Below are 23,250 nucleotides of genomic sequence, written 5' to 3'. Positions count from 1 at the left end.
TCCACGTCTACAAGCTGGAAGCTCCACGTCTACAAGCTGGAAGCTCCACGTCCTACAAGCTGGAAGCTCCACGTCTACAAGCTGGAAGCTCAACACCTACAAGCTGGAAGCTCTACGTCTACAAGCTGGAAGTTCCACGTCCTACAAGCTGGAAGCTCTACATCTACAAGCTGGAAGTTCCACGTCTACAAGCTGGAAGCTCCACGTCTACAAGCTGGAAGCTCTACGAGGCATCAAAATGTGGTCGGGAACCCGAGTGAGGGTCTGACCCTTCGTGGCTGTAATGCCTACGTATAGAGTAGTTAGCTGGGTGGTCACCACCCTAGGCTGTATCTGGTGAAGGGGCAGTTACCCCTTTGTGTTAGCGGGTTGATGTTACGATAAAAGTGTTGCCTCTAAAGAACGTCTGCGACTCAGTTGGACTCGCTACAAACGTAACCCCCCTATTGTACGCCTCGACACAGGGTCATTTCATGAACTCCTTGACTCGTAAGCCGTGCATTTCAACAGCCTGGCCCAGTGCAATAACCGATGGCTTTCAGTCTCTCTCTCTGCATTTCCTCTCTTTCACTCAGAATTCCTTTCATCCGCATCCCTAGCCAAGTGCCTTCTTTACTTTCCTGCGGCTAGCCTTGCGCTCCCTTTCATTCCACCCTAGATAAATAATAATTCACATAGAACATTCTAAATCTGCATCCCTAACATTTATCACGTCTACTTTTAGACTATTTCATAATCATCATCATCACCCACCATGATATATCCACTACTGGATGAAGGCCTCCCTAAACCCTTGCCAATGTAACCATCCATCTAGCTCCTAAACGTAAGCTGACCTTCATTGCACCATCCATACGTTGGACATCCTTTCGTCGTGTCCCCTGCACTCACTGCCACACCGACCGCCGGCCATCGTCCCCGTCGAGCAAACCGTCCGACTCAAACCCACGTACTTTCTTAACAGTGAATACGATACTCTTTGGTTCTTTCGGTAAGGTCACGTAGGTACAAAGATACTAGATCGCGACGTTTCGATCGCAACACAAGCAAAATCGTCATCAGGTGGGACAGCCACAGCAAGAAAAAAAAAACTGCTGAAGTTTTTTCTTGCTGTGGTCGTCCCACCCGATGACGATTTTGCTTGTGTTGCGATCGAAACGTCGCGATCTATTATTTTTTTCTACCTACGTGACTTTACCGAAAGAACCAAAGAGTATGGATTCCTGCAGTCACGAAAAAGCTTCAAATCAAGAGTGAATATGATGTTGCGAACTTGCATATGTTCTATCGTCCATATGTTCCTCTATCTCTCAGTTGAATTCTAAGCGAGCACTCCCTTTGCACACTTTACAGATGTGTATACCATTCTTTATCCATGTCTGTGCTTGCGATCCGTACGTCTTAGCAGGTAATAACACACCCCTTAAGACCTTTCTTCTTTGGACATGATGCCATTTTGCTTTTCATTATATTGAGGTACTTTACAAATCTAATTTGTAATCGGATGAAGTCAAGGGGGGGGGAAAAAACAGGGGCCGATCCGACCCGCGACCGGTACGGCACTGCACACACAGCACACTGCACACGCTCGCACGGCACGCGCCGGGCACGGCACAGTACACACCGGCACACGCCGGGCACGGCACTGCACGCGCCAGGCACGGCACTACCTGCGCCGGGCCCGGCACTACCCGCACCGGGCCGCTCACCTTGGTGACGAGGTCGGAGTGGCGCATGATGGCGCGCACGAAGAAGCGGTGGTCCGTGACCTCTGCCCCCTCCTCGACACGCGCGGAGCCCAGGTAGAGCTGCATGCGGTGGTTGGCGCAGTGCATGGCTCGCAGGTCAAAATTTCGCATGCGGTTCAGCTCCAGCTGGAAGGCGAGCGCCGGCTCCAGGTGCCGGTAAATACGGTCCTCCTCGAACTGAGGGTAAGGGGGGGGTGAGGGAGAGCGGTGGTGGGAGCAGGGAGAGGATGCGGTGAGGTGGCGCTCACGCATTTATTGTCCTTTATCATTCTCACTCTTATCGTCATCATCGCTGCTCGTTGCCGTCTATCTCATGGTCATCATAGCTCACTGTCCGTCTCACTCGTTCTCGTCATCGCTCATCTTGATCTCATTGCTCATCTTAGTCTCGTCATCGCTCATGATCGTCACCACTCGCTATTGAATGGCTCGTCATAATCAACGTTGTCACGACCGCTCATCTCGCTATCATCGTCGCTCACTGTCATTCATGGGTGGTCAACATTGCGCATCATCGCCGCTGGTCTCATCATTGCCGCTCATTATCATCACCAGCTATCATACGTCTCATCATCATCATCATTATTTCTCGATATCACCACCGTTATGGCTGCAAATATTCTTCAATGCATAATAAAAATGCCCTCGTAAAAAGACTGCAACATGGTGAAACATGTAATGATCTGAAGTGACTCTGGACTGCACTTATATTCCTCAGATATGTACACGGCTTGGGTAGAACAAAAATAATAACAGTTATAACGACAGAATTCATGAATTACATTTCACAACTCGTCTGTAAATTCACCTTGTCTCTTGCTCTGAAGGTGAAGAACTTTGGAAATTCCCTCTGGAAAGACAAAAACGAAGTTTAAAAATCCCCAAATTAACATTTTCCAAGTACATGTACACCCCTATTGTCAATCCGCTGCTGGATGAGGGCCTCCCAATGCCGTGCGCAACGTGGGGGTTATAGCCATACTTCACTGCTGGATGAGAGCCTCCAGGTTCAAGCCTGCTTGGCTTTCGAGATGCGACGAAATCGGGCGCATACCCGGGCTATCTTGTCGTGGGCAACATTTCAATTCCGTTCACTTTCTTCCACATTTGGACGGCGCCTGTTAAGACGAACGCCGACGTCCGGGCGCCTGCGTGTGCGTTGCCATGAAGGAGCCAATTCGTTTTGAGTGGAGTCACTGTCGGACCGCCCAACATCCTCCATGCGATAATTTCCCCTTATTTTACCTTTTGTGACACGAGGAAGGTAAGACGCCTGATCCCGTGGTCACGCAGCATGGATCTCTGAAACAGGAAATACGAGAGGAGGATTAAGACCTTCATGTGGGATTTTAATGACCATTAGGGGGCCTCATTTTGAAACTACAGGTCCCCGCGTTTAAATAAATTACCCCACTTTAAGCAGACTTAGCGCGGGGCACTTACCGGGAAACCCAACGACGCGTATAATGTGTCCGCGGAAATATATTCCCGCACAATGTGTTGAAGCGGGGGGGGGGGGGGGGGGAAGAAAGGGCCTCACCTTGGATTGGATGAGTCTGTGAAAGCGATCAGCCAGGCTCTCATCCACCCCGTTGTCCTCCATCCACAGGGCCACGTTGATGATGTTGATGGGGTCCTCTGGAACGCCCTGACACGCGGTGACACACAAAGGGGCAATTACCGCCTCACTTTAAATAACCCCACTGTGCTCCAACTGATTTCCATCGCAAATTAGATGCCTTGCACGTACGCCCTCCCCCACCACCCACACGCCCTCAATAAATGCTTTTTAAACTAAGTATCAAATAAAGTACCCTACCATAACAAAAGAAAAAACTTTTATGCTCTGTAATTCTTTACTTAGTTGGGGAGGAGAGGATTCTGTTGAAAAACGTGTATTTATTCCCGTGTATAATTTACACGAAATGCCACAGTTAGTCGATCGGTGAGTCTGCATGTGTTGGGGTAAATTGCAGGTACTCCCATCTCTTCCAAGATTTCTGACCAGTGTGGAAGAGTAGGCCAAATACCCCTTGAGGGGGCTCTCTAGGGCTCCCTCGACTGGCAACTCTTCTACCAGCAGTGGCATAAGGAAAATATTGCAGGGCAGAATCTTTACCCTTCTACACAGATGCAAGCCAGCCTTGAAAAATATATCGGTAATTTGGAATGCATGCAGGCCTCCTCGACCTGAATTGAGCAACAACCAACATTGCACCAAGCACACTGCCAGTCACTGCACAAGCAGCTCATTGGAATCTCCGAGTACATACAACTGAGCTCTTTTCATACTGATCCAATGGAATCACTCTGAATGCGCCCGACCTCGTATGGCAAAAGCCTAGATGGGCCTGGTTAGTGTTGGAATGGCTGACCACCAGTGACCACGAGGTGTTTGGGGCATGAGGGTGCAAACTTGTCCAGTAGATGGCAGCAACAGAAATGGGCTCAGTCTACAAATAGATTCCACGAATTTGGTCCATCTGTGGATTGACTCTCCGTCTGTGTGGTGCTGTGGGCGATGGCCGCTTGTGTTCCGATTTTCTCTGGATGTCCGGCATTCCTTCCACGTGAATCCGAGCACAGCTCAATGGAACTGGACAAACGTCCCAAAGCAGGGCCCTCCTGAAAAAGTGCAGTGAGGCTCATCGAGGCTTTCCTGGGTAAGCCAGGCACCGGTGGCGCACAGCCTTGTAGGCCGGTACTGTGGAGGCGGGGATTGGTGGCTCACATAAATTCGTGAAAATCCCAAATGATGGGTGCCGAGGTCTCCATCTCCTGGCTTCACAAGATACGGCAGTACAGAAACTGAGGGATGAGTGTTACGCCTCCTCGCATCCATGGTTTTTCTCTAGATCCTGCAAGTTTTATCCTACGTTTATATTAACGCTCGTAAATGGAGTTGGTGAAACACCCAAATGCAGGGCAACAACAAAGCTTGGGCAATTCTCGGCAACAGTCCTGGTTACCTTCCGGCCCAGCTGTAGCTTCCCACACCTCTGATTCAGTCTCTCTCCGAGAGAGATCGAAAAACTGTGCACGTTAGAAATTCTAGATTATAAAAAAATAAACATTCCTATTAAATTAAGGGCATCATGATCATTATTATTACAATCAAAACCTCACTTTGCTGTCGTCGTGGTAGAGTGTGCTGCAGCCAGCATCTGTCAACGAAGATCCTTCGGACGGCCAGTTGGAAAAGCACTGCAGCACTTCGTCGAAGTTCCTGGAATGCAAGATGAACACCCAACGTGTGAAAACGCAGCTCGTCAAGTTAAGGATCGCGGAATATTTTGTTTAAAATCCACGTGAAAGGGAATTTACAGCCGACATACAAAAGATGCATTTGTGTCCTCTGCATAAAGCAAGACATTGATTTGTTCGTACCAATTATATTTATATAGTTTTTTATCAACATGTTAAATATGCCATCTCAAGACAATAATTATTTTCACGCTGCAACATATTTGCAACGGATGTGCCCCTCTAATTTGGCATGCACACTGCACCAGACGACCATTGTAAAACAAAAAGGATCCTTAGAATCTAGTTCACATGTAAGTGGATAACACATCTTGATGATAATTGGATGTAAAAAAATAACTCGCCCCAAAACGATTATACCTTTTGGCTCTTTCTAATCGAAGGCAGTTTCTGCTTAGTCCTGCTGTACACCAGACCCTTATAATCTAAAAAGGCTCATCAAAGATCAGCGGTGTAGCTATCAAGCATGCAGGCGGTTGAACTACATGAGAGCCCACGGTTCAGATGGGCCCAGGTGCTGAGCTACTTAGGGGGGTGGTGGTGGGGGGGGGGGTGGACAGGTGACCCCATTCCATTGCTTGCCCCAGGGCCCCATGCCTCTCCGCTGTCACAGATGGTCACAACTAAAGGCCGCCCCCTTCGACTGCGCTCAGCGCTCACTGCACGAGTTGATCCAAGTTGTCAAAGGCCAGCATGGCGCCCATGCGTTGGCAGGGCGGCGTGTAGGACGCGTCGGTGATGACCTCCTGAGAGCCCACAGTGCGGATCACGTCCGTGTAGTGCGACTGGTTGGCGGCGATGGCCGACATCCTGCGGATAAGGCGAGAGGGTCGCTCCACGCGCTCACGATGCACGGCGCACTGCGGCTCGGGAAAAATGCAGCGCGCGTGGACCCGAGCCGTGTGCGTCAACGCAATCGACCAACTTGCGGTGATGTCCGGCACAGCGGAGACAGCGCTTTACAGCTTATTAAGCGATTCGTATTTGCAAAAACAGGGGAATTATCTCCGTCAATACAACTGCCAAATGCCTTAGTCCGTTATTTCAATGGAGCAATGAAAGCAGTGTACTCGTTCTATATAGGCAAAAGCTTTAGGCTTCTTTTTCAACGAACGACGCCTTGATCTGAACTCAAAGGCATACACCATCCAATCACTGGCATAACCCGTGTGCAACACCACCAAGTGAAATGAGCTTCTAAAGAAGAAGTAGCCGGCCAGCAGTCATTCACAATAGAGGCTTGGCCAAGTGTGGAGTTTTTTCGCGGTTGTGCTGGATCACTCCACAAAGTGTTTTTGGGTAGTACCGTGTACTGTTCAGCACAATGTCCGACGTATCTCTCCACGTGCTGTGAGCTTCTTCACGAGCACGTGGGAGTGAAACATTGGACATCATGCCAAACATTACGCGGTACAACCAGGAAAACGCATGCGAGGGGCTTGGGTGTTTTTGGGCATTAGGTCGAGGTGCGTTTGAGTTCAATCGGTCTGCGTTGCTCCAGACGTGCACATTGAGGGATGAGACCAATACCTGCCATGCTTGCAGGCACTGCTCCCTCTGGAAGCAAGAGACAGGCAGACGGGAAGATGGGACGAGCAAAAAAGGGTAAAACACAGAGACAGGATATTTCCAGCAGCAAGAGTCAACGGGTGCGGGGAAAGTGTTCGTGTCAGAGCTTCAGATAGCAGAGACAACCCCTGAAAGGGCACAATGTCTTCTACAATAAAATAAACCTTTGCGTACGCGCAGCAGGTCCACGATTTGTTACGCCGATGAGTCCAATTACCTTAACAGTCAATTGCTACGAGCGGTAGCTTACGGCTATGCAAGTATGTCTTTAAATTTAAAAACGTTTAATGAGAGTACGACCGGCGTGCTCCTATTTGTTCCCGACGTCAAAGGGCTTACGCGCTCGCGCATTTCCCCTGTGTCTGGCGCAGGGTACCAATTGTGCAGAACGACCGTGTTTACCCGGGGATTTTTTTTTCACCCCCATCAAGCTGAAAGCTTTTGTCCCCATCCAGCTGCTCCGCTATTGCCGCACCTGTATCCCCCCCCCCCACCCCCAGTACTCGCTGCAAGAAATAGTTGCCCTTAGATTTGTGAAGATGAACATGCACAACCCTAACAACAAAACCCACAGGGTGTCATTACAGAGCAGGAGAGATAGAAGGGAATTACAGTACATTTAAAAGAATGCATTTAGTAACAACTCAGCAGTGACGGTCTGCACACCACTTTATACTCAATGGGATGGAAATTCATGGTGATGCATGTTTCGCGGGTAAATTGAGGATAAAAACCGTTTTAAAGCTGTATTGCCAAGCACATCAACCGCATCCTCAGATTACTAGAACACAAATTACTACTTTACCAGGCATAACTAGGAGTTGACACATCGACTACCCCCACAATTAGTTGCTCTTGTGGTGGGGTAAAATGCGGGTACCCCCACCTCTTCCAAGACATCTGACCAGTGTGAAAGAGTAGACCAAATACCTTAAAGAGGGGCCCTTTAGTGGCGTCTCATGTGGATGCCCTACCACCAGCAGTGGTGTGAGCGAGCAACTGCAGGGCTGGGCCTCTTGCAGTAAAAGAGAGTAAACTATAAACAATTTTTATTTTATCAACTAGAAATTTAAACTAAACAATTTTTGGTTCTTTCGGTAAAGTCACGTAGAAGGGAAACAATAATAAAAATATAAAACAATAAAATTCTCACAACGTTTCGACTGCAACACAAGCAATCATCATCAGGTGTGAAAACCACAGCCTGTATATTTTTCATGTTCTCCCTGTGATCGCGTGGATTTTCCACGGGTCCTCTGTTTTTCCCCTCCACATTTAGAAATGTGTTTAGAGTGTTTGATTGCTATACATTTCCACGTAATGATAAGCCACCGCAGTGGTTTTCACACCTGATGATGCTTGCTTGTGTTGCAGTCGAAACGTCGTGAGAATTTTATTGTTTTATATTTTTATAATTTATTGTTTCCCTTCTACGTGACTTTACCGAAAGAACCAAGAATATGAATCCCTGCAGTCACGAAAGCTTTAAATCAAAATTTAAACTATTTTTAGTTGATAAATAAATAAAATAGTGTACATTTTTAGTTTATTATTTTACCAGGTAAGGCCCACTGAGCTGTCTCTTTTTCAGAAGCGACCTGGCTACAAATGATAGCTCAACAAAGTGCCTTATCATCACGTGGAAATGTATAGCAATCAAACACTCTAAACACATTTCTAAATGTGGAGGGGAAAATCAGAGGACCCGTAGAAAATCCACGTGATCACAGGGAGAACATGAAAACTCCAAATATGCAGGCGTCGGGGTCGGGATCGAACCCACGGCCTGCTGCATACCAGGCGAGGTAGTAGCTAACATCTCGACTGCGTGGCACCCTTGAGTAAACACAGGACAATTATTCAGTGCTGAGGACCTGTTGGGGTGAGAGGAGGGCAGCATAAACTGAAACTCCACAATGCAGGAGCTGTCCTTCAGCTGGTGGTGCTGAAGGCTGTTGAGCTCGTAGGCGATGTACGCCCGCCGCACGTACACCTATGCCAAACAGCAAACACCAATCACTCGCTCGCCCACCGCCATACTTACAACGCAATAGAATGTGGATTTATATTGTAACGTGGTAATTATTAAATAGGGCCCCCTGAGTAGGTCCATTACGCTGACGTGGCCCAGCGGCAGCAAGTTTCGCCACTTGTCGCAGACGGCTGACGGTTCAAAATCCAGTGGCCGCCCAGGTTACTACCGTCTGTGCATGAACCGTGGAATACTACGTGACATCTGCTTCAGAGTGGACGTTAAAGATTTTGCGTTGTCCTTCACCAGATTACGCTACTGCGTTCTGATGTAATCGTCCAAATTTGTTATAACGATACATTACAATGATTCAATTGGGATTAAAACATTGAAATCATCGCCCCACCCCACCCCCAAAATGCGTAAATTTGGCAGGACCCTCATGGAAAAAGGTAATGAGACTCGGTGAGGTTTCCCAAGATAAACTAACGTAATAACAACAGTCGTAAAAATACACTAAAAGACAGAAAGAGGAATGTGGATCAGAGAACAAACACATTGTACACATCACATTCATGGGTGGGGACAGGACACAATCGCTCGAAGAGATGATGGCTGATGGACTATATTTGCGATGGGAACGACCGTTAAATGAGGGAATGCATCCGAGAGGGTGATGACCACAGAGATGGAGAGTAATGAGATCAGCTCATGTGCCAGAGATGGATTGTGGGGGCACACAGCAACAGGGGACAGGACACAATCGCTGGAAGAGATGATGGCTGATGGACTATATTTGCGATGGGAACGACCGCTAAATGAGGGAATGCATCCGAGAGGGTGATGACCACAGAGATGGAGAGTATTGAGATCAGCTCATGTGCCAGAGATGGATTGTGGGGGCACACAGCAACAGGGGACAGGACACAATCGTTCGAAGAGATGATGGCTGATGGACTATATTTGCGATGGGAACGACCGTTAAATGAGGCAATGCATCCGAGAGGGTGATGACCACAGGGATGGAGAGTAATGAGATCAGCTCATGTGCCAGAGGTGGATTGTGGGGGCACACAGCAACGGTGAGGGATGCGAAGGCAACGGGTAAGCCTTCATACAACAGTGGAGAGACCATGGCTGATGATGCTTATGTTGATTCTGATATAACAGATACATAAACTCAACTTTGTGCACCAGAGATGCAGTGTGGTGGCACATGGGATTTGTGAGAGATTAAATCACGGGGAGACCATCCAGTAGTGGATAGCCCGTGGTTGAAGATGATTACGATGATGACGATGATGATGATGATATATACACTTTAAAGCTCACCTCCAGGGCAGCCATGCGGACGACCTGGTTGCTGTGATAAAAGAAGTTTGGAAGCACGTCAAAGATAGACGTCTCAGACATGATGAGTTTCTGAAAGGGAGATGCAAAGTTAAATAAATTAGCTTCTTCGGGGTTCCTTTGTCTCCTTTGTCTTTTTTCTCAAGCGGATTCCCATTGTGCCATAGGCATCATGTCGTGAGAGGATAAATACATTTGGAAATTCAGTTGGGCAGTGCCTTAAGAAAATCCTCACTCACAAAAGATCCCCGCCCCCCCCCCCCCCCCGCAAGTGCCGTTAGCAAACACCTATTAAGGCAGGCACGGCGCACGTTGGGGGTGGTGTGGCCAACACCACGCCTGGACGCCTTTGTCTTCCCAGTGCCGATGTTTACATACCACAACAGGTACCCATTTCAGGCTCAGATAAACCTAGGCAAGGGCTTGTACTGGATCACATCATCACCACTCATGTTAGTCACGGCCGGGACTCGAACTTGGGAGTGGTCACCAGTTCCGGGTGCAAGTGTGCCAAGCACGACACTATTGCTCCCCACATAGACAAAAAAAAATCACCCATATAGCCTAAACAAAGTTTACTGCTACCCACAATGACAAAGGATTCCCCCCCCCCCCCCCGTAAAGCATTAACAGACTGTTGGGACAAGTGCTGTTAGCGAGTAGCACCTATGAAGGCTGGAACAACCTTCATAGGGTGCTCGCACCACACCAGGTACTCATGTGAGGCCGAGTCGACCTACGGGAGGCCCAGGACCGGTTAAAATAACCCGTCACTGGTGTTGGTCGTGAGCGGGAATCTAACTCGGGCCGTCGGGCTCATAGCGCTGCACGATAATGGCTGCACTGCCACGACACACAGGCACCACTACCAACACAACCGCCATCCGTCGCTAAGGGACAGTAACGTCTCCATGGCGCCTGTGCCAGGCCAGGTGCACTTTTGAGGCCACGTGAAGCGTCCAAGGCTCGCTGATAGGAGGTAATGGGACAGACCCAGGTGCCATGGGTTGGCTGACTAAGATGACTGACAGATGCACCAGCTGTACCCACTACTGTGCCAACTTGCTGCATCTTAGCCGCCCAGTGCTCCGCTCATTGTTGTGAGCGTCGCTCCTCTGCCCTCAGTTGTTGTCGGAAGGCGACTTCCTCCAACTCCCCAGTAGCAGCAGCGTCCTTCACGAGCCTCTTCCACAGAGGCCGATCTTGACACCGCTGGTACCAGTCTTCGACACGTCCACTCAGCTCCACATCCTCCCGTACCGCATCAGTCCACCTCCTCTCCAGTCCATGTCCTGCCTGTTTATCCCCCTCTATGCGGCCAAATAGAAGTTGCTTGGGCATGCGGTGGCTGGGCATACGGGCTACATGACCCAGCCAACACAGCCTTGCCTGCCGGAGGGGCTCACCGATGGGGATGCGTCCAGATCTTTCAAGGATTTGTGAGCTCCTCACACAAACCAGCCTGGTTAAACCCAGGATGGATCATAGGCAAGCCAGCCTGAATGTTTCTAGCGCAGATGTTCCACCAGAGGGGTCCAAGTTTCACAAGCATAGAGAAGGCAGGGCATGACTTTGGCCGAGAAGACTCGAAACTTCGTGCGGAATGACAGACCAGGTAGCTTCCACACAGCATTATGCAGCCGATTAAAATATAATGCTGCCTGACTGAGTAAGACCTCTGCTGTCAAACCGGAGCTAGTCATAAGCACACTGCCCAGGTATGGGAAACTCTCCACTCTCTCCGGAACTGCTCGAACACACAGGTACACACACACACGCACCTTCAGGTTTTCAGGACAGAACTGGTGGCCGTACATGTCGATGGCCGACAGGAAGATGGACTCCACTTGGTTGTGCCGCAGCTCATAGGATGGCAGGTGGCAGGCAATGAGCACCTAGGGGGCGGTTGGTCCAGGGGAAGCGCCGATACAAATCGCATCAAAGTCGCCCCGCTCTTTGCAGTTAAACTCCCCACCCCACCATCTCACGTCACCGCACCTGGGCAACGGCTCGCGGTGAAAGCAATCAATAAAAAGTTGCGAGTGTGTGCGCATCGGCTCATCAAGCCGCCGCGGGGAGAAGCAGCGGCGGGGCACGTGCATTTTGGAGAGAGAACGAGGCAGTCGGCCGAGCGGCACCTGTCGGGCGCGTAGCGCAACGCGAGCATTGGTGGTCTTGTTGAGCTGCGTGAGCTCGTTGAGGATGTTGGTGAGCTCCTCCGTCAGCGTCGGGTCTCGGCCACACAGCTGGTCCTAAACAAAGGCGGGCGCATTGAGGCGGAGAGGACAAACGACAAAAAAGCGACACGGCTCATTCCGCCGGCTCGTGAAACCTCGCAACAGTGGCTGCGAGACCCAGAGGTCAAACTCATTTGACCCTTCATCTCATGCCTCCTGATACCACACTGTGGCGAACAGGGGCAAGCGTGAACACATTCCTTCAAGCGAGACGTTTCGCGGGTTCACTTGACATTTTAAGACGCACGAAGACACAGTTCTCAAGCTGTGAATGCGCACGTCCGTCCACACTCGTGGACGAGGGCCACCCCCACAGCCACGCGAGTCGCGGGGGTCACTTGACCAGACTTCACCACACTGGTCAGTGCATGTCGGTGCACACTAGCATCGTGAGAGAATGCAAGTACAGCGCAACGATGGATTTCACTGCCCTGCACCTCTTCTGACTGCCGTGTAGCACAGCCCCACGTGCTTGGTGGTCACCCATCCAGGCACTGTCCAGGCTCAACTCTGCTTCGCTCCGGGGAGCGGACGAGATCGGGCACATTTCAGGCGATTTGTCAAACTGCAAATTAGATAGATCAAATAATTAAAAATTGTGATATTGTTATTGATATTCTTGGTTCTTTCGGTAAAGTCACGTAGAAGGGAAACAATTAAATAATAAAAATATAGAACAATAAAATTCTCACGACGTTTCGACTGCAACACAAGCAAACATCATCTTGCTGTGGCTTTCACACCTGATGATGATTGCTTGTGTTGCAGTCGAAACGTCGTGATAATTTTATTGTTTTATATTTGAATTATTTTATTGTTTCCCTTCTACGTGACTTTACCGAAAGAACCAAGAATATGAATCCCTGCAGTCACGAAAGCTTTAAATCAAAATTGTTGTCATTATTATTTTTATTATTTTTTATTAGCTGATCTATCTACGTGGCTTTACTGAAAGACCCAAGAATATAATTCACAATCCTATTAAAATACACGAGTGAATAAAGGCCTCACTACCCCTTGTCACGAATGGAGGTTGTTTGACCATACTTCACCATGCTGCTTAGCGCAGGCTGGTAAAGACTACATCCCATTACACTATGCTGTATGTACAGTAAGCGTGAAAAAACTACGAAATAAAAATTCTCCACTTGTGGTTTCTCATTCCCGCTCGGGAAATTTGGTCATGGAAAATCCAAAAGGTAAGCACTAAACGGGATTTTATCAATTCGTTCTATTAACTTAAGCATTTTTTTCTGAAACAGAACAAACAACATTTTATCCTTAAAAAAATATGTTCTTTGTCATTCTTACGATAAAGTCTGCAAAAACAATTGCTTGCACACTGTGAGCAAGTCGCCTTGGCAACAATATCAATTCGCGTTGGCACCGAGGCCATATTTTTACGAATTTCCATTGTCATCCACGCACCAGGTCACCGCTTATGTATGATGAACTTCTTTTGCGCCGTACGTAGCCAACCGTGCTAATCGGAGTTGCGGGAGAAGGACAACCGCTGCGAGGATGACCGGAGTTCACGTGACGGCTTATGCCTCAGCGTTGTTCAGGTCTACAGCCACGGGCGCGCCCGTAACACCGTTGGCGCCGAACTTGGCGCCGCCACAAACAAGGGACCAGTCGCAAGGGCAACTCACAATGAGCATTGTGACCAGGATGTTCTTCTTGGCCACTTGAGCATGCGAAAAGATGAGCTTGAGCACCGACGTCATGTCTCCCTTGTGCGTCTCCCGCAGAGCAATCACGCACTTGTCATAGTGCCCTGTGACAGACAAGTTAATGGTCAATAGACGCACTCCGAGATTTTTGCTCGCCACTCGATGACAAACGACGAGCTATTTAAACCCCACGCAACAGTAACAAGGCCGCGCAGATGAAATTGTAGCAAAAGGGAAATTGGTTACATTGCATTTTGATTTAAAGCTTTCGTGACTGCAGGGATTCGTGTTCTTGGTTCTTTCGGTAAAGTCGCGTGGAAGGGGAAACAATAAAATAATACAAATATATAAAACAATAAAAGTCTGGCGACGTTTCGACTGCAACACAAGCGATCATCATCAAATTTTCTTGTTGTGGTTTTCACACCTGATGATGATTGCTTGTGTTGCAGTCGAAACGTCGTGATAATTTTATTGTTTTATATTTTTATTATTTTATTGTTTCCCTTCTACGTGACTTTACCGAAAGAACCAAGAATATGGTTACATTGTGTTTGCCGTAAAATTGTGTTGAGATTTCTGGGACCTTTCCTAAACATGTGTGGTGTCATATAAGGGGGGGGGGTGGGCAGAAGCAGGGCAGGGAGGAAAGAGGAGCGACATTAGCCCTCCGATTAGCCACAAGAGTTTGTTTAACCACATTTCACAATGCTGGCGAGCGTGGGTTGGAGAAGCTGGGGCCCAGGACTGGTTCAGATATCACTCTCAACCGATATCAGACGCGGCTCAAAATTAAACCCGGGTTTCCAGTTCCATAGCACAGTAGGCTAACCACTGTGCCAACAACAACAACAACCGCCATTCGCCACTAACTGGCGGTGACATCACCACGGCGCTTGTGCCAGGCTATGTGCACTTTAAGGCCAAGTGAAGTGTCGAACGCCCACTGCCAGCATGTCACGAGACAGACCCAGGTGCCATGACGGGCTGATGCACCACCTGTTTCCCCTACTGTGCCAAATTGCTGTGCCACCACCACCAAGTTGAGGCAGTCATAGGCAGTGGGGAAAAATAAAAAACGCCCTAGGCCTTGAAAAGGAGCAGGGAATCGACGGCACGGATGGCTGGGACAAGAGGGTCCCAGACTACGGGGGCAGCAGAGAGAGAGAGTCCTCGCGGACTTGTGATCATGCGAGAGGGCACCTTGCTGAAACTGGGTCTCCACCTTGAGATACTCGCGCAGCAGGTCCAGCAGCACTGTCTTCATGTGGCCCCGGGTGCCACTGCGATACCTGTTAGAGCGGAAGAGATTCCCCCGACCCCCCCATTCAGCTGTACAATAGTACTGCCAGCGAGCGCCGATGAAGTCGGGCACAGTGCTCGGAGGGGGTGGTGGTGTGTCTCTTGCCACGCCTGGCTACCTTCGTACGCGTGTATGTATGTTGAACTTCTATCGCACCGTACGTAGCCGACCGCACTAAATGGGAGCTGCGGGGGGAAGTAAGAGTGGCGCTTGTGCCCAGGTGTGCCTACCGCTGGACCAGGACCAGGATGCCCTGCACGTTCATGAAGAAGACCTCCCGGTCGGCTTTGCGCTGCAGCGTCGCCGCGTGGCTGTCCAGGGTGTTGGCGATCTGCCGCCGTCGGCAGAATAGAGGCGCACGCAACAAGAAAAGGCGTCAAGTTTGTTTTATTTAAACCGGGCGAGGACTCGTAAGACAAGGATGTAGTCTCGTTTGCAAAGGGCGACCTGCGTCATCAGATTTGCAAAAGCCTAAAGGTAAAAACTAAGTGGAGTACACCAATTAAGCAAATAGAAATCAGAGCAAAAGCAACTGAAGAATGGTTTGAGCAAAAGAAACTACGTTCGAGAAGAAATTGAGCAACGGCACCGACGATTGCTCCACCCCAACCCCATCCACCCCAATACACCCCCCGCCCCTCCCCCCCGCTCCGTTCACCCCCACCCTCCGCCCACCCCTCCCATCCACCCCCTCCCCATCCGCCCCGGCAAACTGAACAAAGTGAGCGGCGATGTGGCACCTGCTGGCTGGGGAACTGGCAGAGCACCGAGGTGATGTTGCTGGCGTACTGCGCCATCTCCCGGCGGATGGCATTCTCCACCGGCGAGGGGATGCGCCCGGCGATGCTCGTCATGAGCTCCTGGAGCTCCAGCAGTGGCAGGGAAGGGTCCCTCAGGGTCATCATCAGCACCTCCACCCAGCCCTTCACCTGCTCGCGCACGCGAGCACACGAGCGTCAACACCAGTACGGCACACCGGTGTGTTGGAGAGTAAATTGCAGTGGTGTCGTCACTTGTGAGTAAATCAGGTACGAAGTGCCGGGGAGGGGGGGGGGTGAAAGTATGCATATAAATTACAATGGATTTACTGGCGAAAGGTCGTGCTCGAATTGTAAATATTGTGGGTTTACTCTCCATCACACCGGTGTGCTGTACTAGTAACAAATTGGCACGTTTTGTTTACGTGACAAATCTTACTAACTGGCCGTGTCGGGTGGTGGCGGGTTTAACGACACATTTATATATTTACGCGATCTAACCCAAAAAAAACCTCTGTTATGAATACCCACATTGTGGAAATGTGTATATTGTATCGTACGGTATAAAAATGGCTGCCAACCCATCAATAGTCTCGTCCACCGGCCATCGCCCCCTCCCGCCCTGAGCGACGTGTCCTGCCCGAGCCCACAAACCGTTCCTAACAGTCAAAACGATTTCTCGAGCTTGCAATTTTGCTCTCCGATCCAACCGCGGATTGGCAAAGAAAAAACAGCCAATCTCACAAAAACATTGAATCATGGTATAAGTTGATGAACAAACAAAATATTTTTTTATTTTACCAGGTCCACCGAGCTATTAGCTTTTTTTCAGAAGCGATGGGGCCACAAATGATAGCTCAACGAAGCGGCTTATCGCGTGCAAATTTATAGCAGCCATTGTGGAGGGAGAAACCAGAGGACCCGGAAAAAAATTCCACGCGACCACAGGGAGAACGTGCAAACTCCAAGCACGCAGGTGCCAGGGTCGGAATGGAACCCACGACCTCCCGTATGCCAGGCGAGGTGGAACTCATGCCACCCGACAGGCGAACAAACCTTGGAGCTGAAGAACGGCTCAGGTAGGCAGTAGCCGTGCATGACGTTGAGGAGGTTCTCCAGGATGGTGTGGTAAACCTGGTGCTGCTTGCCTCCTCTCAGGGGCAGCGACTGCTGTTGCGGGAGCAGGCTCACGCACAGCTCGGCCTGAGAGGGGCCCACACGCACAGAAACAAAACTTGTCACCAAAGAGGCACACACCACCCCAGATCCACGGTCAGATACAATTATAATTGTGTCATTTCAAATGGCAAAAATTGTACCGTGGTAATTTCAGCTAACAATGCTTCTGTAATTGGAGTTATAACTGACCCCATGTCTGAGACAGACTGTCCCCGGGAGCAAGGGCTTGCAAGCAAGCGTCCATTACGGCTGGCATGGCACACGAAGTGGCGGTGTGACCAGCACCATATCCAACCCACTTTTGTCTCCCCACTGCAAAGATTCATACACCACATTGCTTATGTAAGGTCGAGTTGACCTTGGCAGGGTTGTCCAGGACTGCTTCAAACATCACTCGCCACTGAAATTAACCGTCACCGGTAATCAAACCGAGGTAACCAGTTTCAGCACAATGCCCAGCTGCTCATGTCGTCCGTCCAGGCCTTGTCGGTCCTTGCTGCCTCGGCAGCCGTGGTTCCCATCGCAGAGGTCACACGAGGACCTCCCAGCAAACGCAATTAATTCCCACCATTTGGGGACATGCTTTTTCTTGTTCACTTCCCGATTCATTTGGCCTTGGTCAGTGTACAGATGTTTGCTTCACGAGTCAAAATGTAACCGTAGCATATGATAAGAACATAATACTAATAAGTTATTACACACACCATTCGAATCAACAAATCAATCCATCGTTCCATAACTATGACGGACCCCTGAATGTGGCCTCGGGTTGGTGAACCCCAGATCCACACCCAGGATCTCAGCAGCGGCAGCTCGGTGCTCTGACGCGTAAACCACCCAGGATGCCTCCAAACTGCTACCGATTACGAATATTGTACTGGCACTGACAGGGCGCTTAAATGCCTCAACAACTCAAAACGCTTTACATCGCATGTCATCTCAACTGTTCTATTGACCCACGGCCGTCTATGGCCAAAGCCGAGACCCCCCCCTCCCCCCCCCCAGTGGCAGCTGTCACCGTCTGGCACAAAGTGCTCTCGCTGCACCGGCCTGCAAACGGGCATTGTCGCTGTTGTCGGTGTTGTTGTGCGATGTCGGGACACCTGGGGGACGCTGGAGGGATTGTCGAGCTGCAGCCGGGCCACCACACAGCCGACCTCGAGCACTGTGCCCGGGCGCTTCACATGGTGCACGCAGCCGCCCTGGGGCACCGTCAGCGTCATTACCATCTTCATCACCTGCCCACGGCACACAAAGAGACAAAGATTCCCCCAAAGCACCCCCCCCCCCGTAGAGCCGTTAGCAGAATGTTGGGGCAAGTGCTGTTAGCGAGCTCCATGGAAAGCCGGCAAGGCTCATGAGGGGGTGGGTGGCCAACACCACGCCTGGTCGCTTTTGTCTCCCCAAAGCCAATGTTTACACAGCGCACCAGGCACATACTTAAGGTTGAGTCGACCTAGCCGAGGCCCAGGACCGGTTCACATATTCGCCATCCAACTCTGGTCGCCGGGTTCGTAGCGTAGCGTGCTAACCATGACACTACCACTCCCCATTAACAAAGACAAAGATCCCCCTTCAATAGCCTCAACAAAAATTTTGGGCAAGTGCTGTAAGCAAGCACCTATGAAGGCCGGCATGGCACACAAGGGGGTGGGTGGCCAGCACCACGCCCGACCGCCTCAGTATCTTCAGTGGCGATAAATACACACCGCACCAGGCACTCAAGCGAGACCGAATAGACCTCGGTGACGCTCAGGACCAGAACAGATAATTATCCTCACTGGTATTAGTGGCCATGAGTGGGAATCGGACTCGGATGGGCCAGGTTCATACGTACGCGCAGTGTGCTAACCACTATACCGCTGCTCCCCACTAACACACACACCTCCATCTCGGCGTAGCATTGCCCAGCGATGGCATGGCCCCCGTCCTCCAGCAAGTAGTGCATGAGCTTTCCAGCGGAGGGCGCCCTTAGCACGGACGGGTCGTTCTCCTTCTCAAACACGCACGTCTTGTTCCCGATGGTCACGCGGAATCTGTCGTCGCGTCCCCGTGTTCCAGATCAGGAAAAATTTCACACGCACACAAAGATCACCCCCCCCCCCCCCCATGAAACTGTAACAGACCGCCGGGGCAAGTGCCGTTCGCGAGCATTTATGAAGGACGGCACGGCACAAGAAGCGGTGGCGTGGCCACCACCAAGTCCTGCCGCCTTGGTCTCCCTCGTGGCGATGTTTACGCACGACACCAGTTAATTATTTGAGGCCGAGTCAGACACGGGGAGGCCCAGGACCAGTGCAGATTATCGCCACTGGTGTTTGCTGTGAGCAAGCATCGAAGTCGGGTCGCCGGTATATAGCAGAGAGCGCTAACCGTTGTGCCACCGCTCCTTGCTACACAAACACAAACATAGAATAATAATAGGGGTTTTCCCCTTGTTTCTGGCAACAAAACTGAAACCTTTTTGCAAGGATTCATGTCTGCATTAACCACAATACCTGCAGTCAAAATGCAAACAAAAACATATCTATGATAATATATGATGCATTGTCCTTGAAACTGATTGGTCCACACCAAGGGACGGCTTTCTTTTGAGCCACGACCCAATTGGTGCTCAACCAGATGACGCCAAAAGGCGTACGAGTACGAGTCGAGGCTCAAAAGAAAGACGTCCCTGGACAATGTATATATTATCATAGTATGTTTTTGTTTGCATTTTGACTGCAGGTATTGTGGTTAATGCAGACATGAATCCTTGTAAAAAGGTTTCAGTTTTGCTGCCAGAAAACATGGGAAAACCCTATTATTACATTTTGGTACTGGAAAAGGAGATCTAATGATGTAGGTGCTCACCACCGAGCCCTCATTACTTTGATAGTGCATTGTCTTTGAGCTGTACGCCTTTTGGCGTCCTCTTGTCTAGCACCAATTGAGACGAGGCTCAAAAGGAAGCGGTCTCTGGTGTGGACCAATCAGTTTCAAGGACAATGCATATATTATCAGTGTGTTTTTTTTTTGCATTTTGACTGCAGGTATTGTGGTTAATGCAGACATGAATCCTCGTAAAAAAAGGTTTCAGTTTTGTTGCCAGAAAAAAAAGGGGAAAAACCCTATTATTACATTTTGGTACTGGCAAAGGAGGTCGAAAGACATAGAACCCACGTACAGCCTTAACAGACTGTTGGGGAAAGTGCTGTTAGTGAGCACCTACGCAAACACATGCGTGCATCACCAGACTCATTTTGTTGCTCGTCAACAGAAGTTCCGATGGACTAATTGTCTCACTACATCTTGCCAACAGCACAATTGGAAGGATTTTTTTTTAGTAGACATTTATTTACGTTTATTTTTATTTTAAATTAAATAAAAACGCATTTATAATTAAACAAATGCATCGGTACGTCAATTGGTCCGTAAAGCTTTCAAAGTAAGGGATAGAGCTTAAGTGGCGGCCGCCGACTTAGCGAAGTGCTGATTTATCAAAACGCTTAGACCAAACAAATTATTCGCAATGGTAGCCCCAAACTGCCTGCACCCCTGACGCGGTCTGCTCTTTTGCTGCCTGCTCTTCCGCACGAATCACTTTGATGCTGTGGCTCCGTGGAAAATGGCACCGCGGATCTCCCTTGCAACCGAGCAGGGGTAAGCGGCGACACGGGACTTTCCCGCGCAAAGAACAAACATCGATCGATCGATCGCTCGCTTGAGACGGACCTGCCGATCTCCTCCTTCATGTAGGTGGTGTGGCTGCTGCCCGCGTAGGACAGGAGGAGGCCGCCGTCGCTCAGCCGGTGGGCGTCCACCTCGACGGATGAGCCGTTCATGATGATCACGTACGTCGTGGGGGACTGCCGGGAGACCTGCAGCCGCAATATCAGACCCGCAATAATTTAAATCGGCGAATCCGCCAACCGTTCCGTTTCTATTTTTGGTAAATGCCGCCATTGAAAACAACCGGGATCTGTGTAACACTTGTTTCAGAAAAAAAACAACGAATCAAAGGGTGGGAGGAGTATGGGTGGGTGGGGGGGGGGTGGGTAGAGGGGGGTAGAGGGTGTGGCCTTGCTCCTCACCTGCAGCGCGTACTTGACCCCATCGTAAATGAGCTCCACGGGGATCGTGTTGGAGAAGGTGTGCGCCGGCAGCACCTGTCCCCTGCATGGCACGCGGCGCTCATCACTCGTCAGGCTCACAGTACCTGGGACACTACGTCTCACGGTAAGCCACCCCCATCGCTCGTTATCATCAAGCATGCTCAGTCCACTGCTACGTGGAGGCCTCCCCAAGCCGCCGCCACAACCACCACCGCTGTCGCTCCTGCGATGTAATAAACCCATCGCTCGTCAGCAGGAATTACCATACGCTCACAGTACACCGACACAATCTCATGTATTGGCAGATTCCACTAATCAGCAGGACTTACACATCCTTCAGAGTACACCGACACGTGGTCTTAGACAGTGGCATGAAGATATTTTTTTTCAGATCCTACATGTCAATTTCATTCGTGATAGTTTGGCATGTGGAGAGAAACCGGAGAATCCAGCGAAAAATCGCACACGCAAGGGAATTACATTCAAAGGCCAGCATAGATGGATTAAATATATTTGCTGTCCTGCCATCAACTGGTTACCTCTCAACCTAGAGCATATGTGTATTTAAAGTCTTGCGTGATCTACAAACCCTTGCCTCGTAGGCAATGAATTACAGATGTGCATCCGGTAAACTTGGGAATGTTAAACAGAATCTTCAAGAGATGGGGATCTTTGTTTTTGTTTTCCACAAAAACAAAGCAAAGATCGAAGTAGAAAGAGGGTCAACGCAGAGAAGAGGTCCCACAAATGAGAGCTGAAATTTCTCGTTACCTTCCACACAGGGCCCGCTGTTCGTGTGTAAATACAAAACCATTTGCGGGAGGCTACCTGAGTAGTGGGTGGTGGCTACTTGAGCAGTGGGTGGGGCAACCTGAGTAGTGGGTGGGGCTATCTGAGCAGTGGGTGGGGCTACTTGAGCAGTGGGTGGGGCTACCTGAGTAGTGGGTGGTGGCTACTTGAGCAGTGGGTGGGGCTATCTGAGCAGTGGGTGGGGCTACTTGAGCAGTGGATGGGGCTACCTGAGTAGTGGGTGGTGGCTACTTGAGCATTGGGTGGGGCTACCTGAGCAGTGGGTGGGACAACCTGAGCAGTGGGTGGGGTTGGCAGTTCAATGAGTGGGGCCAATGATCAGCAGAAGCAATCTTTAAGAAAGAGAGGGCCTCTCACTGTGGGAGGGGCTAGTGTTTGACTGGGCGTGACTATGAAAAAGTAGGCGGGGCTATATGAGAGAGAGGCTGTCGGCTCACCATGTGCCCTGGTTGCGCCTTCTAGAAATGCGGTAGCCTCACCTCTCGAGCGCGTGCAGGAAGTCGGACGTGGACGTCATGAACGCCGCCTCAGCTACGTGCAGAGCTCCGCACGCAACGCCCAGCATGGTGTCTGGGCGCTCGGCCTTCATGCCAAAGACAAAGATCCCCCGTAACGCCTGAACAGACTTTTGGGGCAAGTGCTGTAAGTGAGCACCTATGAAGGTAAGCATGGCACAAGAGGGGGTAGGTGGCCAGCACCATGCCCACGTGCCTTTGTCTCCCTAGTGGCGATGTTTACACACCGCACCAGGTGCTCATATTTCAGGCTTCGTCGACCAAGGGGAGGCCCAGGACCAGTTCGGATATAATCGTCACTTGTGTTCGCCATGAGCAGGAATCGAACTCGGGTCACCGGGTTTGTTGTGCAGCGCTCTAACCGCTACACTACAGCTCTCCACGCCGCACGCATCACCACACACGTCACGCGTGACACACGCATCACACGCGAGATCCACGGCATGCGAGGCACACACTGCGAGACGCGCAGGCCGCACACACTGCTGAGCGGATGGCTTGAAATATGGGACATCACTCTTTGGTTCTTTCGGTAAAGTCACGTAGAAAAAATATAAATTAAATAATAGAATACGACGTTTCGATTGCAACACAAGCAGTCGTCATCAGGTAGAACTAAACTTGAGAGAGAGACAAAACGCAGACACGGAGACACACAGACACACAAGCAGAGAGAGACAACACAGAGACACACAACATAGACACACAGAGACCCAATGCCTCTGTGTCGTGGCCTTGAATAGAGAGAGAGGGGGGGGGGGCAGAGAGCAGAGAAATT

At 50.1% G+C, this 23,250-nt stretch overlaps 1 protein-coding gene across 5 annotated transcripts in view; it reads right to left on the bottom strand.

The window, feature by feature from the left end:
• The window catches only part of LOC116939092 (acetyl-CoA carboxylase-like), a 99,092-nt gene that overhangs the window by 36,705 nt on the left and 39,137 nt on the right, over nt 1-23,250 (bottom strand). For 4 of the 5 annotated variants that reach the window (XM_032947037.2, XM_032947041.2, XM_032947040.2 and 1 more), the window contains 21 exons: nt 22,437-22,540; nt 21,127-21,208; nt 20,768-20,913; nt 18,939-19,089; nt 18,157-18,291; nt 16,931-17,077; nt 15,857-16,045; nt 15,347-15,447; nt 15,017-15,105; nt 13,793-13,917; nt 12,042-12,155; nt 11,685-11,798; nt 9,886-9,975; nt 8,456-8,574; nt 6,543-6,569; nt 5,673-5,822; nt 4,875-4,974; nt 3,289-3,396; nt 2,994-3,050; nt 2,557-2,598; nt 1,710-1,925 (listed from right to left, as the gene is read on the bottom strand). In XM_032947037.2, the coding sequence (XP_032802928.2) occupies nt 1,710-1,925; nt 2,557-2,598; nt 2,994-3,050; nt 3,289-3,396; nt 4,875-4,974; nt 5,673-5,822; nt 6,543-6,569; nt 8,456-8,574; nt 9,886-9,975; nt 11,685-11,798; nt 12,042-12,155; nt 13,793-13,917; nt 15,017-15,105; nt 15,347-15,447; nt 15,857-16,045; nt 16,931-17,077; nt 18,157-18,291; nt 18,939-19,089; nt 20,768-20,913; nt 21,127-21,208; nt 22,437-22,540 (2,406 nt within the window). The remainder of the gene's footprint in view (nt 1-1,709; nt 1,926-2,556; nt 2,599-2,993; nt 3,051-3,288; nt 3,397-4,874; nt 4,975-5,672; nt 5,823-6,542; nt 6,570-8,455; nt 8,575-9,885; nt 9,976-11,684; nt 11,799-12,041; nt 12,156-13,792; nt 13,918-15,016; nt 15,106-15,346; nt 15,448-15,856; nt 16,046-16,930; nt 17,078-18,156; nt 18,292-18,938; nt 19,090-20,767; nt 20,914-21,126; nt 21,209-22,436; nt 22,541-23,250) is intronic. The other variant, XM_032947038.2, reaches the window with a different exon arrangement.

Source organism: Petromyzon marinus, chromosome 5, assembly GCF_048934315.1.
Source record: "Petromyzon marinus isolate PM22_M1 ecotype Great Lakes invasive population chromosome 5, UKy_Petmar_22M1.pri1.0, whole genome shotgun sequence".
Classification (NCBI taxonomy): Eukaryota; Metazoa; Chordata; class Hyperoartia; order Petromyzontiformes; family Petromyzontidae; genus Petromyzon; species Petromyzon marinus.
The sequence above is the reverse complement of the archived record's forward strand: the minus strand, read 5'-3'. Positions and strand labels throughout refer to the sequence as shown.